This window comes from Pristis pectinata, chromosome 4 (genome assembly GCF_009764475.1).
Source record: "Pristis pectinata isolate sPriPec2 chromosome 4, sPriPec2.1.pri, whole genome shotgun sequence".
NCBI classification, from domain to species: Eukaryota; Metazoa; Chordata; class Chondrichthyes; order Rhinopristiformes; family Pristidae; genus Pristis; species Pristis pectinata.
Window position 1 is genome coordinate 4,535,095 of NC_067408.1, and position 26,461 is coordinate 4,561,555.

The following is a 26,461-nucleotide window of genomic DNA, read 5'->3' on the forward strand; positions in this document are numbered from 1 at the left end:
TCTGGCCAACGTCACACTGGTGTTTGTGGGAATTTGCTGGCCATTTCTTTCCCTCTGATGGGCATGTGAAAATAAAACACTACAGCACAGTACAGGCCCTTCGGCCCACAATGTTGTGCCGACATTTTATCCTGCTCTAAGATCTATCTAACCCTTCCCTCCCACATAACCCTCCATTTCTCTATCATTCATGAGTCTAAGAGTCTCTTAAATGTCCCTAATGTATCTGCCCCCACAACCTCTGCCGGCAGTGCGTTCCACACACCCACCACTCTCTGTGTAAAAAACTTACCCCTGACATCCCCCTTATACCTTCCTCCAATCACCTTAAAATTATGTCTCCTCGTATTAACCATTGTCGCCCTGGGAAAAAGTCTCTGACTGTCCATTTGATCTATGCCTCTGATCACCTTGTACACCTCTATCAAGCCAAATGTGGGAAGAACAGAACAAGATTAGTGCAAATAGGACCTTGATGGTCAGTATGGACTCGATGGGCTGAAGGGCACATATCTGTGCCATGTGACTTCCGTTTTTATTCAATTCTTCCCACATTCCCACCAATTCCCCCGGATTCTACCATTCTACACACCTGGGGGAGTTTGCATCCGTACACCGGACCCTTGGAATGTAGATGGGGCTTTACTGTGTGTCCCACCCATGCAGGGTTACCTGCCATAGGAGATGCTTTGGTAGCAAGGTAGCAGTGTGCTGCTGAACATTCTCTGTACTTTCCTCAATGATATGAAGGCTCGTCAACGTCTCTTAGAAGTTTAAGGAGATTCGGCACGTCATTAAGGACAAACTTCTGCAGGTGTACAGTGGAAAGCATTCCGCTGGCTGCATCAGGGCCCGGTATGGGAACTCTGATGCACAGGATCGCAAGAGGCTACAGAGAGTAGTGGGACTCAGCCAGCTCCATCACGGGTACAGCTCTGCCCACCGTCTAGGACATCAACAAGAGGTGATGTCTCAGGAAGGCGACATCCATCATCAGGGACCTCCACCATCCAGGCCGTGCCCTCTTCTCAACGCTGCCATCAGGCAGGAGGTACAGAAGCCTGAAGACCCACACCTCACGGTTCAACAACAGCTTCTTCCCCACTGCCCTCAGATTCTTGAACCCACCTGAGAAACCCGAATTCTACCCCGGACCGTATTTCATGTCCTCGCTCGATCTTGCGCTTATGCCATTATGTTTACTTTGTCATGTAAGTTATGTACAATTTATGCTAATTTAAGTTTATGTTAACGTTTGTCCTTGTAATATTCTGTTTTACTGCTAGAAAGAGCTAATTATCGTGGCATTTATACCCTGTGTACGTGTGCCCATGACAATAAACTTGAACTCGAACACTGAATTTTCCAATTTCACCCCTGATTCTGCCCCCCTCCTACCTTCTGATCCACCTTGGGTCCCCTTATTTTTATCCTCTTCCCCACACCCCCACCAACCCTTTCTGTCCCCCTCCCCCTCTCAGTTCCACCCACTTACTACCCACACAGTTCACCCACCAGCTCCCCCCACCCATCTGGGTCCGGCTCCATCTGCCGTGCACCTCTCCCCTAGTGGTTCCCAGTCTCACCTCCTATCAGAGTCCAGCACTGGGAGCCCTCTTGTCTTCCTGCTTCTCTCCCTCCAGCGGCTGTCTCCACCCTCACCCTCCCCTCCCCGGCTCCATCTTCCACCCATCTTCTTTGTCTGCCTCCATCCATCTTGCCTCCCAACTCCACCTCGCCCCTTCCCCTACCTGTCTATCTGCCCACCGTCCTTCACCCCTCCTCAGTCCAACAATCTCTCTCCCCCTGATCTACCCCGTTCCTCCTACACCCTCCCCGGCCCCCATCACCCCCCCCCCCACCCACGCCACCTGCCCGTCACCCACACACCCCTCCCACTGGGTTCCCCCCCCCCCCCACTGTTCCCATCTGCCCTCCCCGCCTCCCTTATTTGGTTCCAGGCTCCACCTTCCTCTCCCATCAGATCCCACCGTCTGCAGCCCTCTGTCACCTCCACCTGTCCCCTCCCAGCCTCTGCCGATCCCCCCCCTCCTCACCTGGATCCACCTATCACCTGCCAGCTCGTGTCCCAACCCTTCCCCTCACCTCTTTATACCGACCATCTCCACTCTGTCAGTCCAGATGGTCTCGAACCAAAATGTCGACTGTCCATCTCCCTCCACAGATGCTACCTGACCCGCTGTGTTCCCCCAGCACCTTTTCCTGCTAAATCACTTCTGGCCCCTCCCTCATCCCTCCCCCTCTCTGCTATCTCTCCCTCCACCCTCAGTCCTGTTGCAGGGTTTCAACCGAAAACATCGACAACTCCTTTCCCCTCCGCGGACGCTGCCTGACCCACCCCCTAGCAGATTGTTTGTTGCTCCAGATTCCAAAATCTGCAGCCTCTGGACCTTTTACAGTGTTATTCTCCTCACCTTTGCTGACATGGCTTCCAGTTACCTCGATCGGACACTGGAGAGAGTCAATCTAGAAAGAAAAGGAGGGAGAGAGGGTCAGTAATAATTCATGCCTCCAACAAAGCCACGAGTCACACAGTGCTCCATTATGGATGTCCCTCTCCCCACACGTGTGTGAATCATCAATAATTGGTCATATTACACAAGGATCTGTAAATATAATCAGATGAAGCAGCAGATGTTGTATATTTACCCAAACATCCTGCATCAATGTTGATTTGAAATGTTCATTTAATCTATCCCTGAAAGTATTGGTATTGGTTTATTATTGTTACTTGTACCGAGGTACAATGAAAAACTTGCCTTGCATACCGATCGTACAGATCAATTCATTACACAGTGCAGTTACATTGAGTTAGTACAGAGTGCATTGATGTAGTACAGGTAAAAACAATAACAGTACAGAGTAAAGTGTCACAGCTACAGAGACAGTGCAGTGCAATAAGCTGCAAGGTCACAACAAGGTAGATCGTGAGGCCAGAGTCCATCTCACTGTATAAGGATTATAATAATTAAGTGTCCCCTACCTCAGCAGAAGTTACACAGGGACATGCCTCTCCGACACTGCAGCCTGCACACGTTCCCAGTTTGAGACACTTGCCATGATGCATGCAGATCATCTGCAGCCAGACTGCAGTGGCAGAGGGGTCATGTAGGCTTCCTGACTGCACGGTTGCCTCATGGACACGCGCACCCACCTCTGCATCAGAGAACATCGGCGCTCACGGCCCGCACTAGTGGCGAGAGCCGCTGAATTGATGGGGCGTGGTATCAAGGAAGGAGTCTCCTCTCCCACCGACCAGAGATCAGAGTACCAGAGCAGAGCCACAGTGCAGAGCCAGCGTGTGCCGTGTGATGGGAGGTCATATTAAACCCCATCCCTTGTCTGCTCCCTCAGCTCGACGTAAGAGAACCCATTTCCAACAAGATCAGGGAGATCTCCCTAGTGCCTGGGTCAGTATTTCCCCCAACCCAATGCAACCGAACATTCTGCTCATTATCTCATTGCCATTCGAGGAAACTCGCTGCTGTGTTTCAGACATAATAGGGCAGGCACGGTAGTGTAGCGGTTAGCGTAACGCTATTACAGCGCCAGCGACCCGGGTTCAATTCCGGCCGCTGTCTGTAAGGAGTTTGTACCTTCTCCCTGTGTCTGTGTGGGTTTCCTCTGGATGCTCCGGATTCCTCCCACATTCCAAAGACGTACGGGTTAGGAAGTTGTGGGCATGCTACATTGGCGCCGTAAGCGTGGCGACACTTGCGGGCTGCCCCCAGAACACTCTACGCAAAAGATGCATTTCACTATGTGTTTCGATGTACATGTGACTAATAAAGAAATATATCTTACTTCATTTTTAAACAGTTGCTTTACAAATGCAACGTCTCTCTCTCCCTCCCAGTACATAAAACCCCGCTGATTACAATGCAGAGATTCTGCAGATGCTGGAAACTGGAGCAATACACAAAAAGTGCTGGAGGAACTCAGGAGGTCAGGCAGCATCCATGGAGGGAAATGAACAGTCGATGTTTCCGGCTGAGATTACAATGCAAGTGTTTTAAACGCCAAGCAGGAGCAGAAATAGATTTACAATGGAATGAAGCAATTTAGCACAGTTGAGCATAAGGGATGGAAGGCGGGAGGATCTGGTTCCTTGTGTCAATCAGTGAGGTCGTGGCTGAAATCTCACCTCAGCAGTTCCCTCCGTGAACTCCACACCACTCGATACCCTCAATATCTAAAAACGTGACAAAGAGCTTTAACGCTGACATCTCCAATGTCTTCTGCATATGACACAGTGGCAGTTCTGGTCCACACCTTACAGGAAAGGTGACCACACTGGAGAGGGAGCAAATGGATTTGCAAGGGTCTTGCCAAGACTGGAAAATTATACCAATGAAGTTAAATGAGAGATTAGGTAGGCTGGGGTTGTTTTCTTTGGAAAACAAGAGTCTTGAGGGTGGGGGGAAGGTGCAATGAGGTCAGTTTGAGATGGCAGAGAATTGCGGGTTTGCAATTAGATAACATTTGCCAATAGAAGTTTCACAGTGAAGACCTGTATTTCTGTAGCACCTCTCACAACCGCTGGCGTGCCGGACTGCCTGACAGCCAGTGAAGCACATTTGGTCACCGCTGTACAGCTGGGAATGCAGCAGCTAATTTGTACACAGCAAGATCCCACACACGTTGATAACCAGATAACCCGTTTTAGTGGAAGATGGGGCTTGCAATTCAAAGACCAACTATTCTGAAGCAAATGTTCATATCCCACTAGGGAAATTAAATTTAGTTACAGAAATAACGTAACTAATGTAAAAATGCTGGAATTAGTAATTTAAAGTAACAAGACTGCAATAAAAAATATAGCTAATATCTACGACCCTGATGTTGTCTGGCCTGTTCAGGATCCATTACCCTGAAACAGCTTTGCTTTGTATTGGTTTACTATTGTCATATGCACCAAGATACAGTGAAAAGCTTTTTTGTTCTGCATGCCATCCAGACAGAACATGCCATACATAATTACATCAAGGTAATAAAAGGAAAACGGAATGCAGAATATAGAAAACAGAATGGTTTTTGATACCTACATCATCCCACAGATGAATGAATTTAAAAATAAGTTCCAAAAATGTGTGCGTTTAGAAGTGGGTTTGAACACCACACACACACACACACACACACACACACACACACACACACACACACACACACACACACACACACAGTCCCAGTGGTAAACAGCTCCAAAGTGTGTGCAGCAGGGAGATACCACAGGGGAGTAAAAAATCACAAGCAAACCATCCACCCAACTAAATATAGATACCACACCTTCACTACAAAGCACAGCACACACAAAAAATGCACCAGTGTTAGCAATTCACGTGTTGCTAAGCACAAGGCGATTATTTTGGTACGTCTGCTCGGTGGGAAGATACAGACCCAGGGAGAGAGATAATTACTTGCAAAAACAGCATGATTTAGACCAGTCATAATTCACAGCTGCAACCTGCAGTAACACTGCGCTAAAATTATAACCCTGCCGCAGAACGAAATGGCAGAGAGAAGCAAGCAAAGTTGAAGGGACTTTATATCTGACCCGACAGATAATTTGGTGTTTAGCCAAGTTTCCTCAGCCTTTCTGTAATCCGGTAATTTTGCAGAGGGCATTTCTGTGATAAGCACTCAGATTCTTCTGTTGTAACCCTTTGGCCCTTGAGACTGCTTTAAAAGGGAATCTCAGACAAATATTCCTGGCTATCTGTTTTCAAGTGTGTTTCGCTCGTGGGGGAGAAAAAGTAGGAATGACAGTTAGTTCATGGCAATGGGTTGTTAGTAACTCAATTCTTTTGCTCTGCACATGGCTGTATCTTCCTGGGAGGGAGGGGATGACCGAGTGGGTGGTTTGGTGTGGCGTGGGATTTATTGACCAGCTGCTGAGGCCTGTTGGAGAGGCCACTGCAGTGGTCACACCTCAACACTGCGGAACCACAATTCACCCCCGCGAGGGGAGAAAGAAAAATATATGGCCATAAAATCGATTCCTGCTCATTCCAAGGCAAGCCACATTTTAAACCTTCTGCACGTCTTCAAAGAAATACTTTGAAAAAGTCACATTAAGCAAACACACTTATCTTAAAATGGCCAAATTGTATCTGCATTAAACAATATGACCCGAACACAAGATCCTACAGATCATGTTGTAGATTTGATAATAAATATTCCCTTTGTCTTCTGAAAAAAAGTAACATTCGTCAAAGCAACATTTGACATTTCTTCCACAACCCTTTGTTCATTTTAACCCAACATGTTTCCACTAAATTCTCCTGCAATTGACAGATTTAATTTTTAAACCAGTTTAGCAGACCTAATACATTCAACACCGAATGAAGCTCTTTTAAGAGTCTGGTACATTTTCTACTCACTTCTTTCAAAATAACCATTTGATTCGCATACTTTTAAGCAATTTGACATTTCAGAACACTTAAAAGTAACGATTTATTTTTGTAAATGACACTTTTGAACCATTTAAAACAATTCCATATTGAAAGCTGAGCAGTGATATAGAAATAAGATTTATGTACCTTAATCATGAAAATTACTATTTTACACAATCCTAGAGAAACATTTGAGAACAATATTATTAGAAAACGGAATGCACTTTACAATGTGTTTAAATGATGTTTAAGTAACGCTACATTTTGAATTAGACGGTGTTTGCATCGATTTGACACATCCCGTTGGACGATGAGATATTCCCTGTATCTGTGAGCCGGTCCCGGCCGCTGATACTCACCGGGTTAACTCCGAGCTGCTCAGTCTCCGCCCGTCTCGCCTGCAGTCTCTGGGTCTCTGCCTCTGTCTCCCCGACGTCAAGCCCAACGCACCCTCCCCTGACGTGGCGCAATGCACCGTGACTGCCTTCCACCACTCGATTACACTGTGTGGCCACGGGGCGTGAATTTGGAGAGGTCGCTGTGCAAGGTAAAGTGGGGGGGGGGGGGGGTGGGGGTGGTAAAAGACAAGGTTGTGACTTCTGAGTTCCTCCCCAAAACATTTACAAGGGGGCAGTTTTAAGATTTGATGAATCCAGATCCCCCCCCCCCCTCTGCTTGTGATCCAGACAGGAGGGGCATATATTGCCCCTTGAAAACAGAGAACTGAGTACAGCAGTGGATAGGCCATTCGGCCCACAATGTTGTGCCCATCTTAGAAACATAGAAAACCTGCAGCACATACAGGCCCTTCGGCCCACAAGGTTGGACCGAACATGTCCCTACCTTAGAAATTACTAAGCTTACCCATAGCTCTCTATTTTTTGATGCCAATTTATATTAAATCTCCTCCTGTGTATCATCCATATCCCTTCATATTCGTGTGTCTGTCTAAAAGCCTCTTAAACCCTACCAAACTGCCCGCTTCCACTGGTGACCCATTGCAGGCACCCACCACTCTCTGTGTAAAAAAAACTTGCACCTCTCGTTGCCTTTAACCCCGCCCCCCAACCTTAAAAGCATGCAAGATAAGATTTCTTTATTAGTCACACGTACATCAAAACACACAGTGAAATGCATCCTTTGCGTAGAGCGTTCTGGGGGCAGCCCGCAGGTGTCATCACATTTCCGGCGCCAGCATAACATGCCCACAACTTCCTAACCTGTAGGTCTTTGGAATGTGGGAGGAAACCGGAGCACCCGGAGGAAACCCACGCAGACACGGGGAGAACGTACAAACTCCTTACAGACAGCGGCCGGAATTGAACCCGGGTCGCTGGCGCTGTAAAGCGTTACGCTAACCGCTACACTACCATGCCTAGTATTTGTGTGCCCTCTAGTACTTGACATTTCTACCCTGGGGTGAAGATTCTGACTGTCTGCTCTTATCTCTGCCTCTCATAATTTTAAAAACCTCCATCAGGTCTCTCCTCAGCCTCCGACACTCCAGAGAAAACAACCCAAGTTTGTCCAGCCTCTCCTTATAGTTCATACCCTCTAATCCAGGCAGCATCCTGGTGAACCTCCTCTGCACCCTCTCCACATCCTTGCTATAATGGTGAGCCACCTTCTCAGTTTGCTGTGTAAGTTAAATGCTGCCTTGTGTCCAGCACAGAGCAGGCCATTCAGTCCAATCAGTCCATGCCAGCCATTCGTGTCTCATCTGAATCTACCAGCGTGACCCTCTGTTCTCTTCCCCCTCAACTGCTTGTCCAGCCTCCCCTTAAATGTATCCACCTACTCCCCTCACCCACACCCTCGCATAGAGTTGTACAGCACAGAAACAGGCCCTTCGGCCCACCACGTCCATGCTGACCATTGTGCTTATCAATAGTCCCATTCACCCACATGAGAACATAGAACATTACAGCACAGTACAGGCCCTTTGGCCCACAATGTTGTGCCGACATTTTATCCTGCTCTAAGATCTATCTAACCCTTCCCTCCCACATAGCCCTCCATTTCTCTATCATTCATGAGTCTATCTAAGAGTCTCTTAAATGTCCCTAATGTATCTGCCCCCACAACCTCTGCCGGCAGTGCGTTCCACACACCCACCACTCTCTGTGTAAAAAATTTACCCCTGACATCCCCCTTATACCTTCCTCCAATCACCTTAAAATTATGGCCCTTCGTGTTAGCCATTTTCGCCCTGGGAAAAAGTCTCTGACTGTCCACTCGATCTATGCCTCTTATCATCTTGTACACCTCTATCAAGTCACCTCTCATCCTCCTCCTCTCCAAAGAGAAAAGTCTTAGCTCACTCAACCTATCCTCATAAGACATGCTCTCCAATCCAGGCAGCATTCTGGTAAATCTCCTCTGCACCCTCTCTATAAAGCTTCCACATCCTTCCTATAATGAAGCAACCAGAACTGAACACGATACTCCAGGTGTGGTCTAACCAGAGTTCTACAGAGCTGCAACATCACCTCGCGGCTCTTAAACTCAATACCCTGACTAATGAAGGCCAACACACCATACACCTTCTTAACAACCCTATCAACCTGCGTGGCAACCTTGAGGGATCTATGGACGTGGACCCCAAGATCCCTCTGTTCCTCCACACTGTTGAGAGTCCTGCCATTAACCTTGTATTCTGCCTTCATTAGGTCTACAACCTTCTATACCTTGGCAATTCAAGTGTTCACCTAGATGCTTCTTAAATGTTGTGGGAGTCTCTGCCTCCACCACCCCTTCAGGCAGTGCGTTCCACGTTCCAAACCCCCTCATATACCCCCTCAGATCCCCTCTGAACATCTGACATCTCACCTTAAACCTGTGCCCTCGTCATTTAGACACCTTCACCACGGGAGAAAGATCCTCACTATCAACACTATCTGCCCTGCTGTTAATTTTGTACACTCCTGTCAGGTCACCCCTCAGCCTCCTCCACTCCAGGGTAAATAAACCCAGCCCAAAGAGTCTCTCCTTACAACTGAAACGCTCCAATCCAGGCAGCATGCTGGTGAATCTCCTCGGGGGAGACTGTCCAGGTTGGGATTGTTTCTTTAGAATAAAGGAGATTTAGGGGGAGATTTAATTGAGGTACTTAGTTATCAGAGGCCTTGACGGATTGAACAAGTTTAAAGGCGACGTGAGGGATATGTTTTTACACAGCGAGTGGTGGGTGCCTGGAATGGGGCACCAGGGGTAGTAGTGGACGCAGGCAGTTTGGTGGAGTTTAAAAGGCTTTTAGACAGACACATGAATATAAGATAACATAAGACACAGGTGTTTATAAGATTTCTTTATTAGACACAGTACATCGAAACACACAATGAAATGCGCCTTTTGTGTAGAGTGTTCTGGGGGCAGCCTGCAAGTGTCGCCACGCTTCTGGCGCCAACATAGCACGCCCACAACTTCTTAACCTGTACGTCTTTGGAATGTGGGAGGAAACCGGAGCACCCGGAGGAAACCCACGCAGACACGGGGAGAACGTACAAACTCCTTGCAGACAGTGGCCAGAATTGAACCCGGGTCGCTGGTGCTGTAATAGCGTTACGCTAACCGCTACATTACCGTGCAATGGATGGATATGGATAATAGACAGAAGGAGGACATTTAGTATAAATTGGTGTCAAGATCAGCACAATGTCGTGGGCCAAATGGCCTGTCCAGTGTGGTACTGTTCTATGTTCTTTGATTGTTGTTTTAATTAATGAGAAATGGGTGTTACATAAAGTATTGCTTTAAAGAACAGCTTCTTCCCCTTCGCCATCAGATTTCTGAATGATCCATGAACCCATGAACACTACCTCATCATTACTTTTCTTTGTGTTATTTATTTATTTTTGTACTTTATAGAGTTTTGTGCCTTTGCACTGCACTGCTGCTGCATAACAACAAATTTCACGTCATATGTCAGTGATGGTACATCTGATTCTCACATTGTTGTACAAGTATCAGTGGAGGAGACTGCCTTGTCAGTTTCCAAAGCAAGTCTCTTAAATGGCCTCCCGTTGTGAACTAGCAGCTTGCGATGGTTGTCCTTGGTAAACCAGTTCAGTTCTCTGGATACATTTTGTGATATCAGATTCTTGAACGGACCTCTCAGACATTAAAGATGAACTCTTGATCTCGCAATCTAGCTTGTCGTGTCCCTTGCACTTCACTTGTCCACCTGCACTGTGTCTGTAACTGTAACACTATATTCTGTTTTCTTTTTACTACCTTGACATACGTATCTATGGAATGATCTGTATGGATGGCACGCAAACAAAGTTTTTCACTGTATCTTGATACATGTGACAATAATAAACCAGTACCAATAAATTCCAAAAGAGCGAATTTTTACTCTATATCGCAAATTTTTTGGTAGTAATTTATGAATTCAATAAAGCCAAATTTCAGTTACTTCAACTACTGTAACGCAAGGGGACACTATTTTTTGACGTTAAAGGTACTGTAATCAGGACGGGCTATGGTAATGGGAAAGAGTGAATTTGGCAAATCAATGGCCCCAGTTCCTGCAAAGGTTGGTCAGTAAAACATAATGGACAAGCACCCTGAACAAGAGGTGGTCCCTACTCCAAGTGTTAGACAGCAGTGTTGCCCTTTTAATTGTCAGTGGTATACTATCACCATTTAATTTGTAATATCTGACTTCCAGCTCCAATCATTCTTACACTGGTTTATTTATGAGATGTTGGCAGCTGTTACGGTTCTGCAGTAACCATGGACACCACTCAGTCGATGGGCACATTTAACCCCACAGTCTTCCCCAAGTACTGCTGTTTCCTGGGAGATCCTTCCCCAGAGATACTTGTCCAATATTAACTTCATTAGTCTACAATTGACCTTTTTTTCTTTACAAAGCAAAATGTACACACAGTGTTCTCAACAGCTCCACACGGACTCTTTCAAAGTAACATATGCTTAAAGTCAATGTCAAGTTTATTGTCATCCGCACAAGTCCATGTGTGCACGGGTGCAATGAAAAACTCACTTGCAGCAGCATCACGAGCACAGAGCATTAGAGAGACAACATTCACAAGAAAAACATAAATTAAATATAAATTAAACAAAATTTTTACAAGAAAGAACACAATTAGAACAAAAAAAGGTCAATTTTAGTGCAAAGTGATCGAACTGGTCACTGTGTTGCTAAACTGTAGGGATTAGGGTTGTTCTGGTTGGTTCAAGAACCAAATGTTGAAGGGAAGTAGCTGTTCCTGAACCTGGTGGTGTGGGGCTTCAGGCTTCTGTTCCTCCTGCCCAATGGGAGCTGCGAGAAGACGGCACGGCCCGGATGGTGGGGATCTTTGATGATGGATGTTGCCTTCTTGAGGCAGCGCCTCTTGTAGATACTCCCGATGGTGGGGAGGGATGTGCCCGTGATGTATTGGGCAGAGTTCACTACTCTCTGCAGCTTCTTACGTTCCTGAACATTCGAATTGCTGTACCAGACCGTGATGCAACCATTCAGGATACTTTCAACAGCACACCTGTAGAAGTTTGTTGGAGTAGTCAGCACCAACGATCTGTTGCTTTGTCTCTTGCCCTCCTTCCCAAACTGCAACACTTCACACCTTCACCACATCAACCCCAATGGCTCAGGAAGACAGTCCAGGTCTCCATCGTATCAATGTCCTGTTGTAACCTACAGCAACCTTCCTCACTATCCGGAACACCACCAACCTTCGTGTCATCTGCAAACTTACTAACCCACCCTTCCACATCCTCATCCAAGTCATTTATGAAAATCACACAGCGGGGGTCCCAGAACAGATCCCTGCGGAACACCACTGGTCACCGACCTCCAGGCAGAATACGCTCCATCTACCACCACCCTATGAGCGAGCCAATTCTGAATCCACACAGCCAAGTTTCCCTGGATCCCATGCCTCCTGACTTTCTGAATGAGCCTTCCATGAGGAACATTGTCAAACACCTTCCTAAAATCCATGTACACTGCTCTACCTTCATCAATGTGCTTTGTCACATCCTCAAAGAATTCAGTCAGGCTCGTGATACACGACCTGCCCCTCACAAAGCCATGCTGACTGTCCCTAATCAGCCTATGCTTCTCCAAATGCCCATAAATCCTGTCTCTAAGAATCTTCTCCAGTAATTTACCCACCACTGAAGGAAGACTCACTGGCCTGTAATTCCCAGGGTTATCCCTACTCCCGTTCTTGAACAAAGGAACAACATTTGCCACCCTCCAATCATCTGACACTACTCCTGTGGCAGTGAGGATGCAAAGATCATCGCCAAAGGCACAGCAATCTCTTCCCTCGCTTCCTGTAAAACCTTGGATATATCCTGTCTGGCCCCAGTGACTTATCTATCCTAATGTTTTTCAAAAGTTCCAGCACATCCACTTTCCTCACGTCGACATGCCCTTGCGTATCAGCCTGTCATACGCCATCCTCACAAATGTCAATGTCTCTCTCACTGGTGAATACTGAAGCAAAGTATTCATTAAGGACCTCCCCTACCTCCTCTGACTCCAGTCATGTTTCCACTTTTATCCCTGATCGGTCCTACCCTCATCCTCCTATATTTCATAGACGTGTAGAACGCCTTGGGGTTTTCCTTAATCCTACTCGCCAAGGCCTTCTCATGCCCCCTTCTAGCTCTCCTGTCCATTCTTAAATTCCCTCCTGGCTACCTTGTAACTCTCCAGGGCCCTGTCTGATCCCTTTCTAAACCTTAGGTAAGCTTCTTTCTTGCTCTTGACAAGATGTTCTACATCTCGTGTCAACCATGGTTCATTCACTCTACTATCCTTACCCTGCCTCAATGGGACAAACCTATCCAGAGCCCCATGCAAGTACTCCCTAAATAACCTCCACATTTCCACTGTGCACTTCCCCAAGAACATCTGTTCCCAATTTATGCTCCCAAGTTCCTGCCTAATAGCTTCAGAATTCCCCCTTTTCCAGTTAAATACTTTCCCATATTGTCTGCTCCTATCCCTCTCCAAGGTTATGGTAAAGGTCAAGGAGTTATGGTCACTATCTCCAAACTGCTCTCCCACTGAAAGATCTGAAATCTGATCAGGCTCATTGCCTAGTACCAGGTCCAGAATGGCCTCTCCTCTAGTCAGCCTGTCCACATATTGTGTGAGGAATCCTTCCTGGACACACCGAACACACTCCGCCCCATCTATCCCCTTTACACTAAGGAGGTGCCAATCAATGGTAGGGAAGTTGAAATCACCCATGACAGCAACCCTGTTATTTTTGTACCTCTCCAAAATCGGCCTCCCGATCTGCTCCTCAGCGTCTCTGCTGCTCCTGGGGGGGTCTGTAGAATACTCCCAACAGAGTGACCACTCCCTCCCTGTTTCTGACTTCCACCCACACCGACTCAGTGGATGATCCCTCCAGGACATCCTCCCTTTCTACAGCTGTGACACTGTCCCTGATCGGCAAAGCCACTCCCCACCTCTTTTACCTCCCTCCCTGTCCCTTTTGAAACGTCTAAACCCCGGAATATCCAGCAGCCATTCCTGCCCTTGCGACAGCCAACGGCCACAGCGTCGTAGTTCCATGTACTTACCCACGCTCTAACTTCCTGCAACTGTCTGCTATCTCTCTACAAATTTGCTCCCACTGACTATTGGGAGGTCTATAATATCGTTCCATCAACGTGGTCGTCCCTTTCTTATTCCTCAGCTCCACCCATATTGCCTCAGTAGTCAAGCCCTCCAGTATGTCTTCTCTGAGCACTACCGTGACATTTTCCCTGATGAGTAATGCCACCCCTCCCCCTTTAATACCTCCCCCTCTATCATGTCTAAAATGTCAGAACCCCCGGAACATTGAGCTGCCAGTCCTGCCCCTCCTGCAACCAAGTCTCACTAATGGCTACAACGTCATAATTCCACGCGTCGATCTACGCTCTAAGTTCATCTGCCTTACCTACAATACCCCTTGCATCGAAATAGACACAACTCAGAACGTCAGCCCCACCACGCTCAACCTTTTGGTTTCTACCTTTGCTTGTAGTCTTAACATTTACTTTCCCCACAGCCCCTCTACTTGCTGCCCTGCCTCTCTGGTTCCCACCCCCTGCAACTCGAGTTTAAACCCCTAGTCTAAATCTAGCTTAATTAGTTCAACACAACATTGTGGGCCGAAGGACCTGTTCCTGTGCTGTACTGTTCTGTGTTCTGTGATTTATTCCGCCTGTGTGGAGTGGGAGACTGGTGGATCTTTGTGACTGATCACAGCCGGCTGCTGGGGGAGCAGTCTCACAGCCTCTTCTGGGGAGGAGCTGGAGCAGTCTTGTACCAGCTCCTGAGGAGGGGAGCAAGTCTCGGACCTGGGGGAGTGGGGAGGGAGCAGTTTCAAAGCCTTGGGTGGTCACTGTCAGTGGGTACAGCACACACTGAGGCAAGTCTCCACACAAACTCCCTCAACCCCTTCGCATGGAATCCCACCCCCCACACTTCTACCATGCTTACGCTTTTGATCACAAAATTATTCACTTGTAAGATCGAGGTGTGACTGCTCAATCCTTAATTCCCCTTGAGAAGGTGGGGGTGAGCTGCCTTCTTGAACCATTGCAGTCCTTCTGGTGAAGGTGCTCCCTTCTCTCCTCTTCCATCGGGTAGAAGAGCCTGAGGGCACGTACCACCAGGCTCAAGGACAGCTTCTACCCCACTGTGATAAGACTACTGAACGGTTCCCTTATGCAATGAGATGGACTGTGACCTCACGATCTACCTTGTTGTGACCTTGCACCTTATTGCACTGCACTTCCTCTGTAGCTGTGACACTTTACTTTGTACTGTTATTGTTTTTACCTGTACTACCTCAGTGCACTCTGCACTAACCCAATGTAACTGCACTGTGTGATGAATTGACCCGTACGAACGGTATGCAAGTTTTTCACTGTACCTCGATGCAAGTGACAATAATAAACCAATACCAGTGCTGCTGGGGAGGGAGTTCCAGGACTTAGACCCAGTGACAATGAAGGAACGGCGAGATAGTTCCTAGTCAGGGAGGAGTGGGACTTGGACGGGAACCTGCAGGCGATGGTGCTCTCCTGCCCCTGTTGCCCTTGTCCTTATCGGTGTTAGTGGTGGCGGGTTTGGGAGGTGCTGTCGGAGCAGCCTGGGTGAGTAACTGTAGTGCGTTTTGTTAGACGGTGCGCGCTGCAGTCACTGTGCCGTGGAGGTGGAGGGATGGAGTGTTTCGGGTGGAGTTTGGGATCCCAATCAAGCCCCCTGTTTAATTAGGACCATCCCAATCACTCATCGTCTACACTTCTCGTTGCCTCGGTAATGCAGACGACATAATGAAAGACCCCACCCACCCCGGACATTCTCTCTTCTCCCCTGTCCCATCAGGCAGAAGATAGAAAAGTCTGAAAGCACGTACCACCAGGCTCAAGAACAGCTTCTATCCCGCTGTTATGAGACTATTGAATGGTCCCCTAGTACAATAAGATGGATTTTTGACCTCACAATCTACCTCATTATGGCCTTGCACCTTATTGTCTGCATTCTGTTATTGTTTTCCCTTGTACTACCTTAATGCAGTATTGCAATCTGTATGGATGGCATGCAAAACAAAGTTTTTCACTGTACCTCAGTACACGTGGTAATAATAAACCAATTTACCAAATATTATTGCAGCATCATTTATTCCACAGTGCAGATGGATTGCACTCTGCATTCTATGACCTCCAGTCTCTTCCCACGCTCTTTGTGGCCCCTGAGTGGGTCTGATTCTTCAGCGTATTTATCCAGCTCCAAGATGTGCCTCGCTCAGTAACTTCCTGTGCCAAGCTGTTCCTGTGTCCTAAATGGGCTCTTTGTCTGACAGATTCCACTGAATCTCCACTTGAGCATCAGACTTGGCTCAAACGCTGTAACAGCATCAGACAGAGCAGTATACCCACTGGACATCGGTGAGGCCCAGGAGCCTTCTCGTACCCTACCGACCCACTGGTCCACCTCAACTTTTAATCCTCACCCATGTTTCAAAACCCCACCCCATCTCTCGCCTCTTCGAGCTTTGCACCTCCAAACTTGTGGACCGGGCTATCAGCTTCTCTCCGCCGTTTGATCTAACTGGGGCCTAACTTTGCATCCTATCTGGATGCATCACGGCTTGGTACGGCAACTGCTCTGCCCAGGACTGCAAGAAACTGCAGAGAGTTGTGGACACAGCCCAGCGCATCATGGACACCAGTGGACTCTGGTGTCCACTCTTGGACACCTCCTCTCCTTCTTGGTTCACGAGAGGTAAACCACCCACCTGGGTCATTCTCTCTTCTCTCCTCTTCCATCAGGTAGAAGATACAGGAGCCTGAGGGCACGTACCACCAGACTTAAGGACAGCTTCTACCCCACTGAGATAAGTTCCCTTATACAATGAGATGGACTCTGACCTCACGATCTACCTTGTTGTGACCTTGCAGCTTATTGCACTGCACTTTCTCTGTAGCTGTGACACTTTGTACTGTTATTGTTTTTACCTGTACTACCTCAATGCACTCTGTACTAACCCAATGTAACTGCACTGTGTAATGAATTGATCTGTACGATCAGTACGCAAGACAAGTTTTTCACTGGACCTCGGTACAAGTGACAATAATAAACTAACACCAATACCTTTGCAGTTCCACCTACCATTGGTAACCCTTCACCTCCTTGCTTGTTAAAAATCCACCTACCTCTGCCTTAAAAATAGTCAACAAGCAATATCTTTTTCCCATTATTGAGCGATCCAATGCCAGGGGGCATGCGTTTAAGGTGAGAGAGGGGGTAGGTTCAGAACAGACGTGAGGGGTAAGTTTTTTAGAGAGAGTGGTGGATGCCTGGAATGCGTTGCCTGATAGGGTGGTGGAGGCAAATTCATTGGGGGCTTTTAAGAGGGGCTTGGATGGGCACATGAATGAGAGGAAAATGGAGCGATATGGGCATTCTGTAGGTAGGAGGGATTAGCTACGTCAGCACAACATTGTGGGCCGAAGGGCCTATGTTATATGTTCTAACTCTGCATCCACTGTCCTTTGCTGACAATCAACACAGACTCACCTTAAGGATGCGTGCTTAGCCCACTGCTCTACTCTCTCTACACTCATGACTGTGTGGCTAAGCACAGCTCAAACGCCACCTACAAAATTGGCTGATGACACCACTGCTGTTGGCAGAGTCTCAGATGGTGACGAGGAGACGTACAGGAGTGAGATAGATCGGCTGGTTGAGTGGTGCCGCAACAACAACCTCGCACTCAACGTCAGCAAGACCAAGGAATTGATTGTGGACTTCAGGAAGGGGAAGTCGGGAGGACTCACACCAGTCCTCACTGAGGGGTCAGCGGTGGAAAGGGTGAGCAGCTTCAAGTTCCTGGGTGTCAACATCTCAGAGGATCTATCCTGGGCCCAACACATTGATGCAATCACAAAGAAGGCACGCCAGTGGCTCTACTTCATTAGGGGTTTGAGGAGATTTGGTCTGTCACTAAAGACTCTTACAAATTTCTACAGATGTACAGTGGAGAGAATTCTGACTGGTTGCATCACTGCCTGGTATGGAAGCTCCAAGAGGCTGCAGAGGGTTGTAGACTCAGCCAGCTCCATCACGGGCACAACCCTCCCCACCGTCGAGGACATCTTCAAGAGGTGGTGCCTCAAGAAGGCGGCATCCTCACTGAGGACCCTCACCATCTGGGACATGCCCTCTTCTCGTTACTACCATTGGGGAGGAGGTACAGGAGCCTGAAGACCCACACTCAGTGATTCAGGAACAGCTTCTTCCCCTCCGCCATCAGATTTCTGAATGGTCCCATGAACATTAACTCGTTATTCCTCTTTTGCATTATTTATTTTTGTAACTTATAGTAATCTTTATGTCTTGCACTGTACTGCTGCCACAAAACAACACATTTCACGTCATACATCAGTGATAATAAACCTGATTCTGACTCTCTGAGCAGGAGGAATTCCAAAGACTCAAACGGAAGTAAGAGATGGAGTAGGATAATCACGTCAGTCCCCGTCATCCAATGATAGAAGTTTGTAAAACTATGAGAGGCAGAGACAGGGTATACAGCCAGAATCCTTTTCCCTGTGTAGAAACGTCAAATACCAGAAGATATGCATTTAAGGTGAGAGGGGGAAAGTTTAAAGGAGATGTGCGGGGCAGGTTTTTTACACAGAGTGGTGGGTGCCTGGAACGAGCTGGTGGTGGAGGCAGATACGATAGTGGCGCTTAAGAGGCTGTTAGGTAGGCAAATGAATATGCAGGGAGTGGAGGGAGATGGATCGTTTACAGGCAGTAGGGATTAGTTTAATTTGGCATCATGGTCAGCACAGATCTGGCAGGCCGAAGGGCCTGTTCCTGTGCTGTACTGTTCTGTGTTCTATGCCAAGACTGATCTGTCCCAGGCTTTATCTCCTCTTCTGTGCCAGCTCCCCGTGGCCCTCAATTCCCCTGTTTTTCAACAATGTGGGTAAATGGGATTAGTGTAGATAGGTAAAATGGGCAGCACAGACATGGTGGGCCGAAGGGCCTGTTTCTGCGCTGTACGATTCTATGACTCAAAATTGTATCTACCTCCCATTTAAATACATCCTGCCTCCCAGTGATCTAGCCTCCACAACCCCCCAGGGTAAAAAATTCACCGTATTACAGAGAGGAAGCATTAACTCATCTTTTTAAACAGAGACACAACAGACTTCAGATGCTGGAATCTGGAGCAACACCAAGCACTAAAGGAACTCAGCGGGTCAGGCAGCATCTATGGAGGGAAATGACATTTTGGGTTGAGAACAGTCCAGGTGAAGGGTCTCGACCCGAAACATCGACTGTCCATTTCCCTCCACGGATGCTGCCCGACCCGCTGAGTTCCCCCAGCATCTTGTGTGTTGCTCCAGTTTAAATGCACGACCCACGTTCGGTTGTATCTGCAGGAGGAGCTGCCTCCAGAAGGCAACGTCCATCATCAAAGATCCCCACCATCCGGGCCGTGCCGTCTTCTCGCAGCTCCCATCAGGCAGGAGGTACAGAAGCCTGAAGTCCCCACACCACCAGGTTCAGGAACAGCTACTTCCCTTCAACCGTTCGGTTCTTGAACCGACCTGCACGACCCTAGTATAGCAACATGGTGACCAATTTGTACTACAATGAACTTTGTTTTCATTTTTTTTGTTCTAATTGTGTTCTTTCTTGTATATCTTGTTAATTTATTGTCTTTCTTGTGAATGATAGAGAAATGCGGGGCATGGAGGGCAATCACAGTAGTGTAGCGGTTAGCGTAACGCTATTACAGCGCCAGTGACCCGGGTTCAATTCCCACCGCTGTCTGTAAGGAGTTTGTACGTTCTCCCCGTGTCTGCGTGGGTATCCTCCGGGTGCTCCGGTTTCCTCCCACATTCCAAAGACGTACGGGTTAGGAAGTTGTGGGCATGCTATGTTGGTGCCGGAAGCGTGGCGACACTTGCGGGCTGCCCCCCAGAACACTCTACACAAAAGACGCATTTCACTGTGTGTTTCGATGTACATGTGACTAATAAAGAGATCTGTGTGGGAGGGAAGGGTTAGATAGATCTTAGAGCAGGATAAAATATCAGCACAACATTGTGGGCTGAAGGGCCTGTACTGTGCTGTAGTGTTCTATGAATGTTGCACATCTGATGCTGTGTGCCTGTGATGCTGCTGCAAGTAAGTTTTTCATTGCACCTGTGCACACATGGACTTGTGCAGATGACAATAAACTTGACTTTAACTGACTCCTTATTTTTAAAGATTCTCCCACAAGAGGAAAGATTCTCCCCGTCAAGACACCTCAGGAAACGCTCAAAACCTGCCTCTCTGACAGGCTTTTGGTCACTCTCCCTCTGAAACGCCCCCCTCCCTGGGTAGCTCCTGTGAAGAACACAGGGTCATTTTGCCAGATTTAAAGGCGACTTTTTAAACTGAGTGTTGGCCGAGTTGGGGACTGCCACCTGGTGGATGTCTCTGCAATCCCAGATCGAGGAAATCACTGCTTGGTCTGTGTCTGGTGTTCAACGGTCGAGGTCCAATCACCTTGTGACATTGTGGACTGAATCAGCCTGTTCAAGCAGGGCACCAACCGCACACCAAGCTTACTTAAGCCGTCCTGAAGAAGGGTCCTGACCCGAAACATTGACCGCCTGCTTTTCTCCACGGATGCTGCCTGGCCTGCTGAGTTCCTCCAGCATCATCGTGTTTTTCATCTAGATTCCAGCATCTGCAGTCCTTTGTTTCTCAAGCTTATTTAAGTACCAGAGACTGCTGCACCATTAAAATCCCTGATTCTTGTACAATTATTATATAATTTATGTTTTTCTTGTGAATGTTGTCTCTCTAATGCTATGTGCCTGTGGTGCTGCTGCAAGTAAGTTTTTCATTGCACCTGTGCACACATGGACTTGTGCAGATGACAATAAACTCAACCTTGACTTTATCCAGACGTGTTTAAGATGTCCAGCGGGAGAATGCCCCAACTGTCAGTAGCACCATCAGCACCCCTCCAAACCAGGAAAACCTCTCCAGTTCTTGCTACTTGTCCACCACAGATTGGGGACACACAGTGGGTCGTGGTTTGTTGCTGGTTCTCGACTAAGATATCTTAAGACTTATTAGTCACACGTACATCGAAACACACAGTGAAATGCATCTTTTGCGTAGAGTGTTCTGGGGGCAGCCCGCAAGTGTCGCCACACTTCCAGCGCCAACATAGCACGCACACAACTTCCTAACCCATTCGTCTTTGAAATGTGGGAGGAAACCGGAGCAAACACACACAGTCACTGGGAGAACGTACAAACTCCTTACAGACAGCGGCCGGAATTGAACCTGGGTCGCTGGCGCTGTAAAGTGTTACGCTAATGGCTACACTACCGTGCCTGCCCTGACAAATGACATCTGAGTCTATAGTGTTGTGATGTCTACAGTACAAAGATGGCTGGTTAGACGATCTGGGTTCCAAAGTTCCTTCCACGTGTGAACTGCAGCATCAGTGGCTCTTGATTTTCGAGATTCTATTTTCCTCTTTGCTTCTTCCATTCTTTCTTGCTGATATGAGTGAGCACTGCATTTTACGCAGGTCCACCACACAGGATGATCCAATGCTTGTTGTTCCCAGTGGTGTGTGTCAATGGTGAAAACTCCGGTTTCTCTTCACATCGTATGAATCTTCTGCTTTTTGCTAAAGATTACAAGAAAATTTGTGTATTGAGCAAATGTTGCCCCAGGCCAGAACTGATTTTGTCCCTTGGACCTGGGGGCAACTTGTTCTAGTCTTCTCCACCCAGACTAAGTCCCTGCTGCACCTCCACAGATCACAACCATGTCCCCATCGACCCTCACCAATTCTTCTCGATACACCATAGAAAGCATCCTAACCTGATGCATCACGGCTTGGTACGGCAACTGCTCTGCCCAGGACCCTAAGAAACTGCAGAGAGTTGTGGACACAGCCCAGCGCATCATGGAAACCAGCCTCCCCTCCATGGACTCTGTCTACACTTCTTGCTGCCTGGGTAAAGCAGCCAACATAATCAAAGACCCCACTCACCCCGGACATTCTGTCTTCCCCTCCCCCTGCCCCTGGCCCATTGGGCAGAAGATACAAAAGCCTGAAAGCACGTATCACCAGGCTCAAGGACAGCTTCTGTCCTGCTGTTATGGCTATTGAACCTAGTATGATAAGATGGACTCTTGACCTTGCACTTTATTGTCTGTCTGCACTGCACTTTCTAACACTTTATTCTGCATTGTTATTGTTTTCTCTTGTACTACCTCAATGCACTGTTGTAATGATGTGATCTGTACGATCGGTATGCAAGACAAGTTCTTCACTGTACCTCGGTACATGTGACAATAATAAACCAATTTACCAACCAGGAGGCAGGAGCAATGGAGACCTCAGGGAGCTGACGGAGCAGGAACTTTTAATGATTTCTTTTGTTAGTATAAAAACAGGATGTAGTTACAGCTTAGAAAACACAAACCTAGCAGCCCATGCACAAAGAATCTTCAACTTGGGAACAGTTAGGAAACTTCCCATTCCCGTATCAACGGGAACACTGGGCCTCAAATCCGCTGCCATCTTCCATCAATCTCTCGCTCCTGATTGGTCCACGCTGGAGGGGGTCCAAGATGACATGCCCGGCGGTTGGAATCCAGGGAGCTCCCTGCTCGCACAGATCGCTGCGGTTCGAGAGAACGCGGCTCTCCGTCATCTGTCTGAAGGGCCAGTGGACAACCATGTCCCAGGGGTGGATAATAAGGAAAGTGGTCTGGCTGGCTGATTGCAGCTTGTTACCACTGCTCTGCAGGGTTGGTTGGACATCAAGGAGAAGGTTCCAAAGAGCTACTGGGGCAATGTGCACTGGATCCTGTGCACAAGTGGGGTGGGAGGGGGGGAAGACATACAAGAGGAATGTCTCTGGGATTGACCCCTCTGGATCTAGGAGGGAACTCGAGGCCCTTCGACAAAAGATTTTGTGCTCTGTACGAGGGATTGGTTGTGAGTGCGTTTCCTCTACAATTCTACACCCCAGTTGAGAAGGTCAGGGTTGGGAGTGTGGAGGAATCCTGCTGAGGGCAGCCAGCCAGAAGGAAAGGGGCAGCTGAAGACTTGGCTGAGTTTGGTAACCAGGCGAGGGACGTACAGGTCCAAACGTCCACTCAGCACATCTGTACCTAGCGTCCACTGGCGCATCTGCTTGTCCAGGGAGAGTCTCTTCCACTTCAAACTACAGAGGAGCATTGTTAGCCCACAAATCCCACCGCAGAATCCCCAAATCCAGAAACCCACGAGAGGGAGAGACTAATAAAACTCAGGGCCCGTTCTCAAAGTCCATGCGGTTCTCTCCCTCTCCCCTCTCCTCAGATTGCGCGCAGCTGACAGTATAACCAAGTGCTGCCTCTACAGCCCCAAACACAATCGCTCGATCTGATGGGAGACTGGAAGCCGGGAGACTGGATGCTCTTAATAATCGGTGCTCCAGAACCGTGAGCCCTCAGGTACTCCAGCCCCAACACACCGGATCTTTATGCTGTATCCCGGCCGAATTTTTGGACAATCTGCTGCACCTTGGCCGTCCCATAGGCCTGAGCCAGAGACAGGGCAGAGTCCCGGAGTGCAGGGGGTAGGAGGGAGGGAGCGAGGGAGCCGACGGCGAGGAGGACGAGGCAGCTCTCGGTGACGTCCGGGAAGGGGTGACGCTGGAAAAGAAGAGAACACAGGGGTCAGGACATTCATGGAAGAGGGGCTCACGCACCTACAGGTGTTGCTGCACCGGTGCAGAAGCAGGGGTCGGGGGACGGGAGGCAATTCGGTACAAGTAGGCAGCGCGAGCGCCTAGATACAGTGATCCACTGTGGATCCCAGCTTGGATGTCAGGGACGGACGTCAGTGTGGGGCCAATTGGGGAGGAGGCGGGGGGGGGCGGGGAGGAGGGGGGAAGAAGGGGGGACAGAGGGGTTGGGAAGAGGGGAGGGGGGAAGGGAAAAGGGGGGGAGGGGGAAAGGGAGAAAGGGCAAAGGGGAGGAGGAAGGAGGGGAGGGGGAGAGGGGAGGGAAGACCGCGAGGGAGGTGGGGAACGAGACCCTCTTGCTCGGGCCTGCAGCCTTCAGTAAAACACCGATCACGGTTCCACACCTTCACAGTCTCAGCGATGTCCGACTGCTCTTGGTTGATGTCTCGTAGCTCCTGCATCAGACTCACCATGGAGACAGCCCCTTCCTCCCTGTGGAGAGAAGAGGAGGGGAAAAGTTTCCTTTATGTACCACCCATCCCTTCTCCCCACCGCGCCGGCTCCACTGGTACAATAACCCCATAGAGACAAGACACCCCTCTGTACCTCACCCTTGCCCCTTTAGGCTCCTAGCCCCCACATCATGGGTCAAACAGAAGGGGTTGTGGCCAGACTCGGGACAGGGTGCCCATCAGTAGGTTTCAAAACCAAACTGTTGCCCAATCAGGAGGCAGTACAAATCGTTGGTGAGACCACACTTGGAGTGTTGTGAGGAGTTCTGGTCGCCCGGATATAGGAAGGGTGTCATTAAGCTTGACAGGGTAAGGAAGAGATTCAGGGGGATGTTATCGGGACTAGAGGGTTTGAATTATAAGGAGAGACTGGATAGGCTGGGGCTGTTTTCCCTGGAGTGAAGGAGGCTGAGGGGTGACCTGACAGAGGTTTATAAAACCATGAGGGGCAGAGATAAGGTGGATGGTCACAGTGTTTTCCCCAGCGTAGGGGAGTCTAAAACCAGAGGGCTTAGGTTTAAGGCGAGAGGGGAAAGACTTAAAGGGGGCAAGTTTTTCCACACAGAGGGTGGTGGGTCTGTGGAACGAGCTGCCAGAGGAAGTGGTAGAGGCGGGTACAATTACAATGTGTGAAAGACCAAGTTTGCACGTTCTCCCTGTGACCGCGCGGCTTTGCTCCCACATCCCAAAGACGTGCGGGTCGGTGGGTTAATCAGCCACTAGAGTGCAGGCGAGTGGTAGAATCTGGGGGGAGTTGATGAGATTGTGGGGAGAATAACATGGGATTAATGCAGACACGAGACTGCAGGTACTGGAGGAACTCAGCGGGTCAGGCAGCAGCTGTGAAGGGGAATGGACAGTCGACATTTCAGGTCGAGACCCTTCACCTGGACTGGATTAATGTAGGACTAGTGTACATGGGCGATTGATGGTTAGTAAAATCTTGGTGGGCCGAAGGGCCTGTTTCCGGGCTGTATCCCTCTGTGACACAGTGGCTGTATCAAGTTGGACTAGACCATAAACGGAGGAGGTCAGTCACCTGACGCAGTGAGGGGAACTGCAGGGTTTGTTGGACATTATGTGGGAGCTTCTTGTAATGCTCCAATGCTGTAAATTAAAAAAAAATGCCTTATTATCTGTTGGTGAGGCCATACTTGGAGTATTGTGAACAGTTTTGGTCACCCTGATGCAGGAAAGATGTTCTTTAACCAGAGAGAGTGCAGGAAAGATTTACCAGGACATTGCCTGGACTTGGGGGTTACAAGGAGAGGTTGCGCAGACTAGGACTTTATTCCCTGTAACGTAGGAGATTGAGGGGTGACCTGACAGAGGTATAAAAGATCACGAGGGGCATAGACAGGGTGAAAGCACATAGTCTTTTCCCCAGGGAGGGGGAGCTAAAAACAAGAGGGCATAGGTTTGAGATCAGAGGCGAGAGACTTAAAAGGGGCATCAGGGGCAGCTTCTTCACACAAAGGGTGGTGCGTATTTGGAACGAGCTGCCAGAAACAGTGGTTGAGGCGGGCACATTAGCAACATTTAAAAGCCATCTACACAAGTCCTTGGGTCGGAGGGGTTTAGAGGGCTATGGGCCAAACGCGGGCAGATGGGACGAGCTCGCTGGGCAACACAGTCAGCATGGACGAGTTGGGCCGAAGGGCCTGTTTCCATGCTGTAAGACTATGACTCTATGACTCAAAGAGGGTGATGCGTGACTGGACCCCAGGAGCTGAGGGATTTCAGAACGAGTCAGCGGGAAAGGACAAGGTTCGCGAGAGGAAATAGAACCCGCTGAATGAACTCCCAACCCCAGCAAACCCAACGGCCAATTTTCCTTCCCCCTCCCTCCATCCCCCAATTCCCAAGAAGCATCAACTTGCTCAGATACTGCCTGAGGCCAAACCCAACGCACCTCTCCCATCACCCAATTGTCCTGGGTTCAAAACACAGGAAATCCCAAGTGGCCCAACATCTCCCAGGACTGATCCACCATAGTTTTCTGGGACCCAACCCCAAGCTCAGTCCCCAGTCCTAAACATTGCCAGTCCTCAGAGAACAAATTGCCCCAAATTCAGCCCTAAACGGTCATCCCCTTATTCCGAAGCACTGGCTTTGGTTCGTATCCTCCATCCCTTGTAATGGCCATCCCAGACAGCTCACCCAAGCGCAGAGAGATCTGCCGATACTCAAGTCTCCCCTCTCAGGGGTGGGACCTTATAGAACATAGAACACTACAGCACAGTACAGGCCCTTCAGCCCATAATGTTGTGCCAACATTTT

The 26,461-nt window shown here is 48.6% G+C and overlaps 2 protein-coding genes across 3 annotated transcripts in view; both read right to left on the reverse strand.

The window, feature by feature from the left end:
• Positions 1 to 6,864, reverse strand: part of anxa6 (annexin A6) — an 80,304-nt gene extending 73,440 nt beyond the window's left edge. For both annotated transcript variants that reach the window (XM_052013805.1, XM_052013804.1), the window contains exons 1-2: positions 6,773 to 6,864; positions 2,436 to 2,487 (exon numbers count right to left, since the gene is read on the reverse strand). In XM_052013805.1, the coding sequence (XP_051869765.1) occupies positions 2,436 to 2,447 (12 nt within the window). In that variant the 5' untranslated portion in view covers positions 2,448 to 2,487; positions 6,773 to 6,864. The remainder of the gene's footprint in view (positions 1 to 2,435; positions 2,488 to 6,772) is intronic.
• A 15,477-nt stretch (positions 6,865 to 22,341) lies between these two features.
• The window catches only part of gemin5 (gem (nuclear organelle) associated protein 5), a 71,606-nt gene continuing 67,486 nt past the window's right edge, over positions 22,342 to 26,461 (reverse strand). Inside the window, exons 27-28 of the mRNA XM_052013794.1 lie at positions 24,074 to 24,161; positions 22,342 to 23,637 (exon numbers count right to left, since the gene is read on the reverse strand). Coding sequence (XP_051869754.1) covers positions 23,464 to 23,637; positions 24,074 to 24,161 — 262 coding nt within the window. The 3' untranslated portion in view covers positions 22,342 to 23,463. The remainder of the gene's footprint in view (positions 23,638 to 24,073; positions 24,162 to 26,461) is intronic.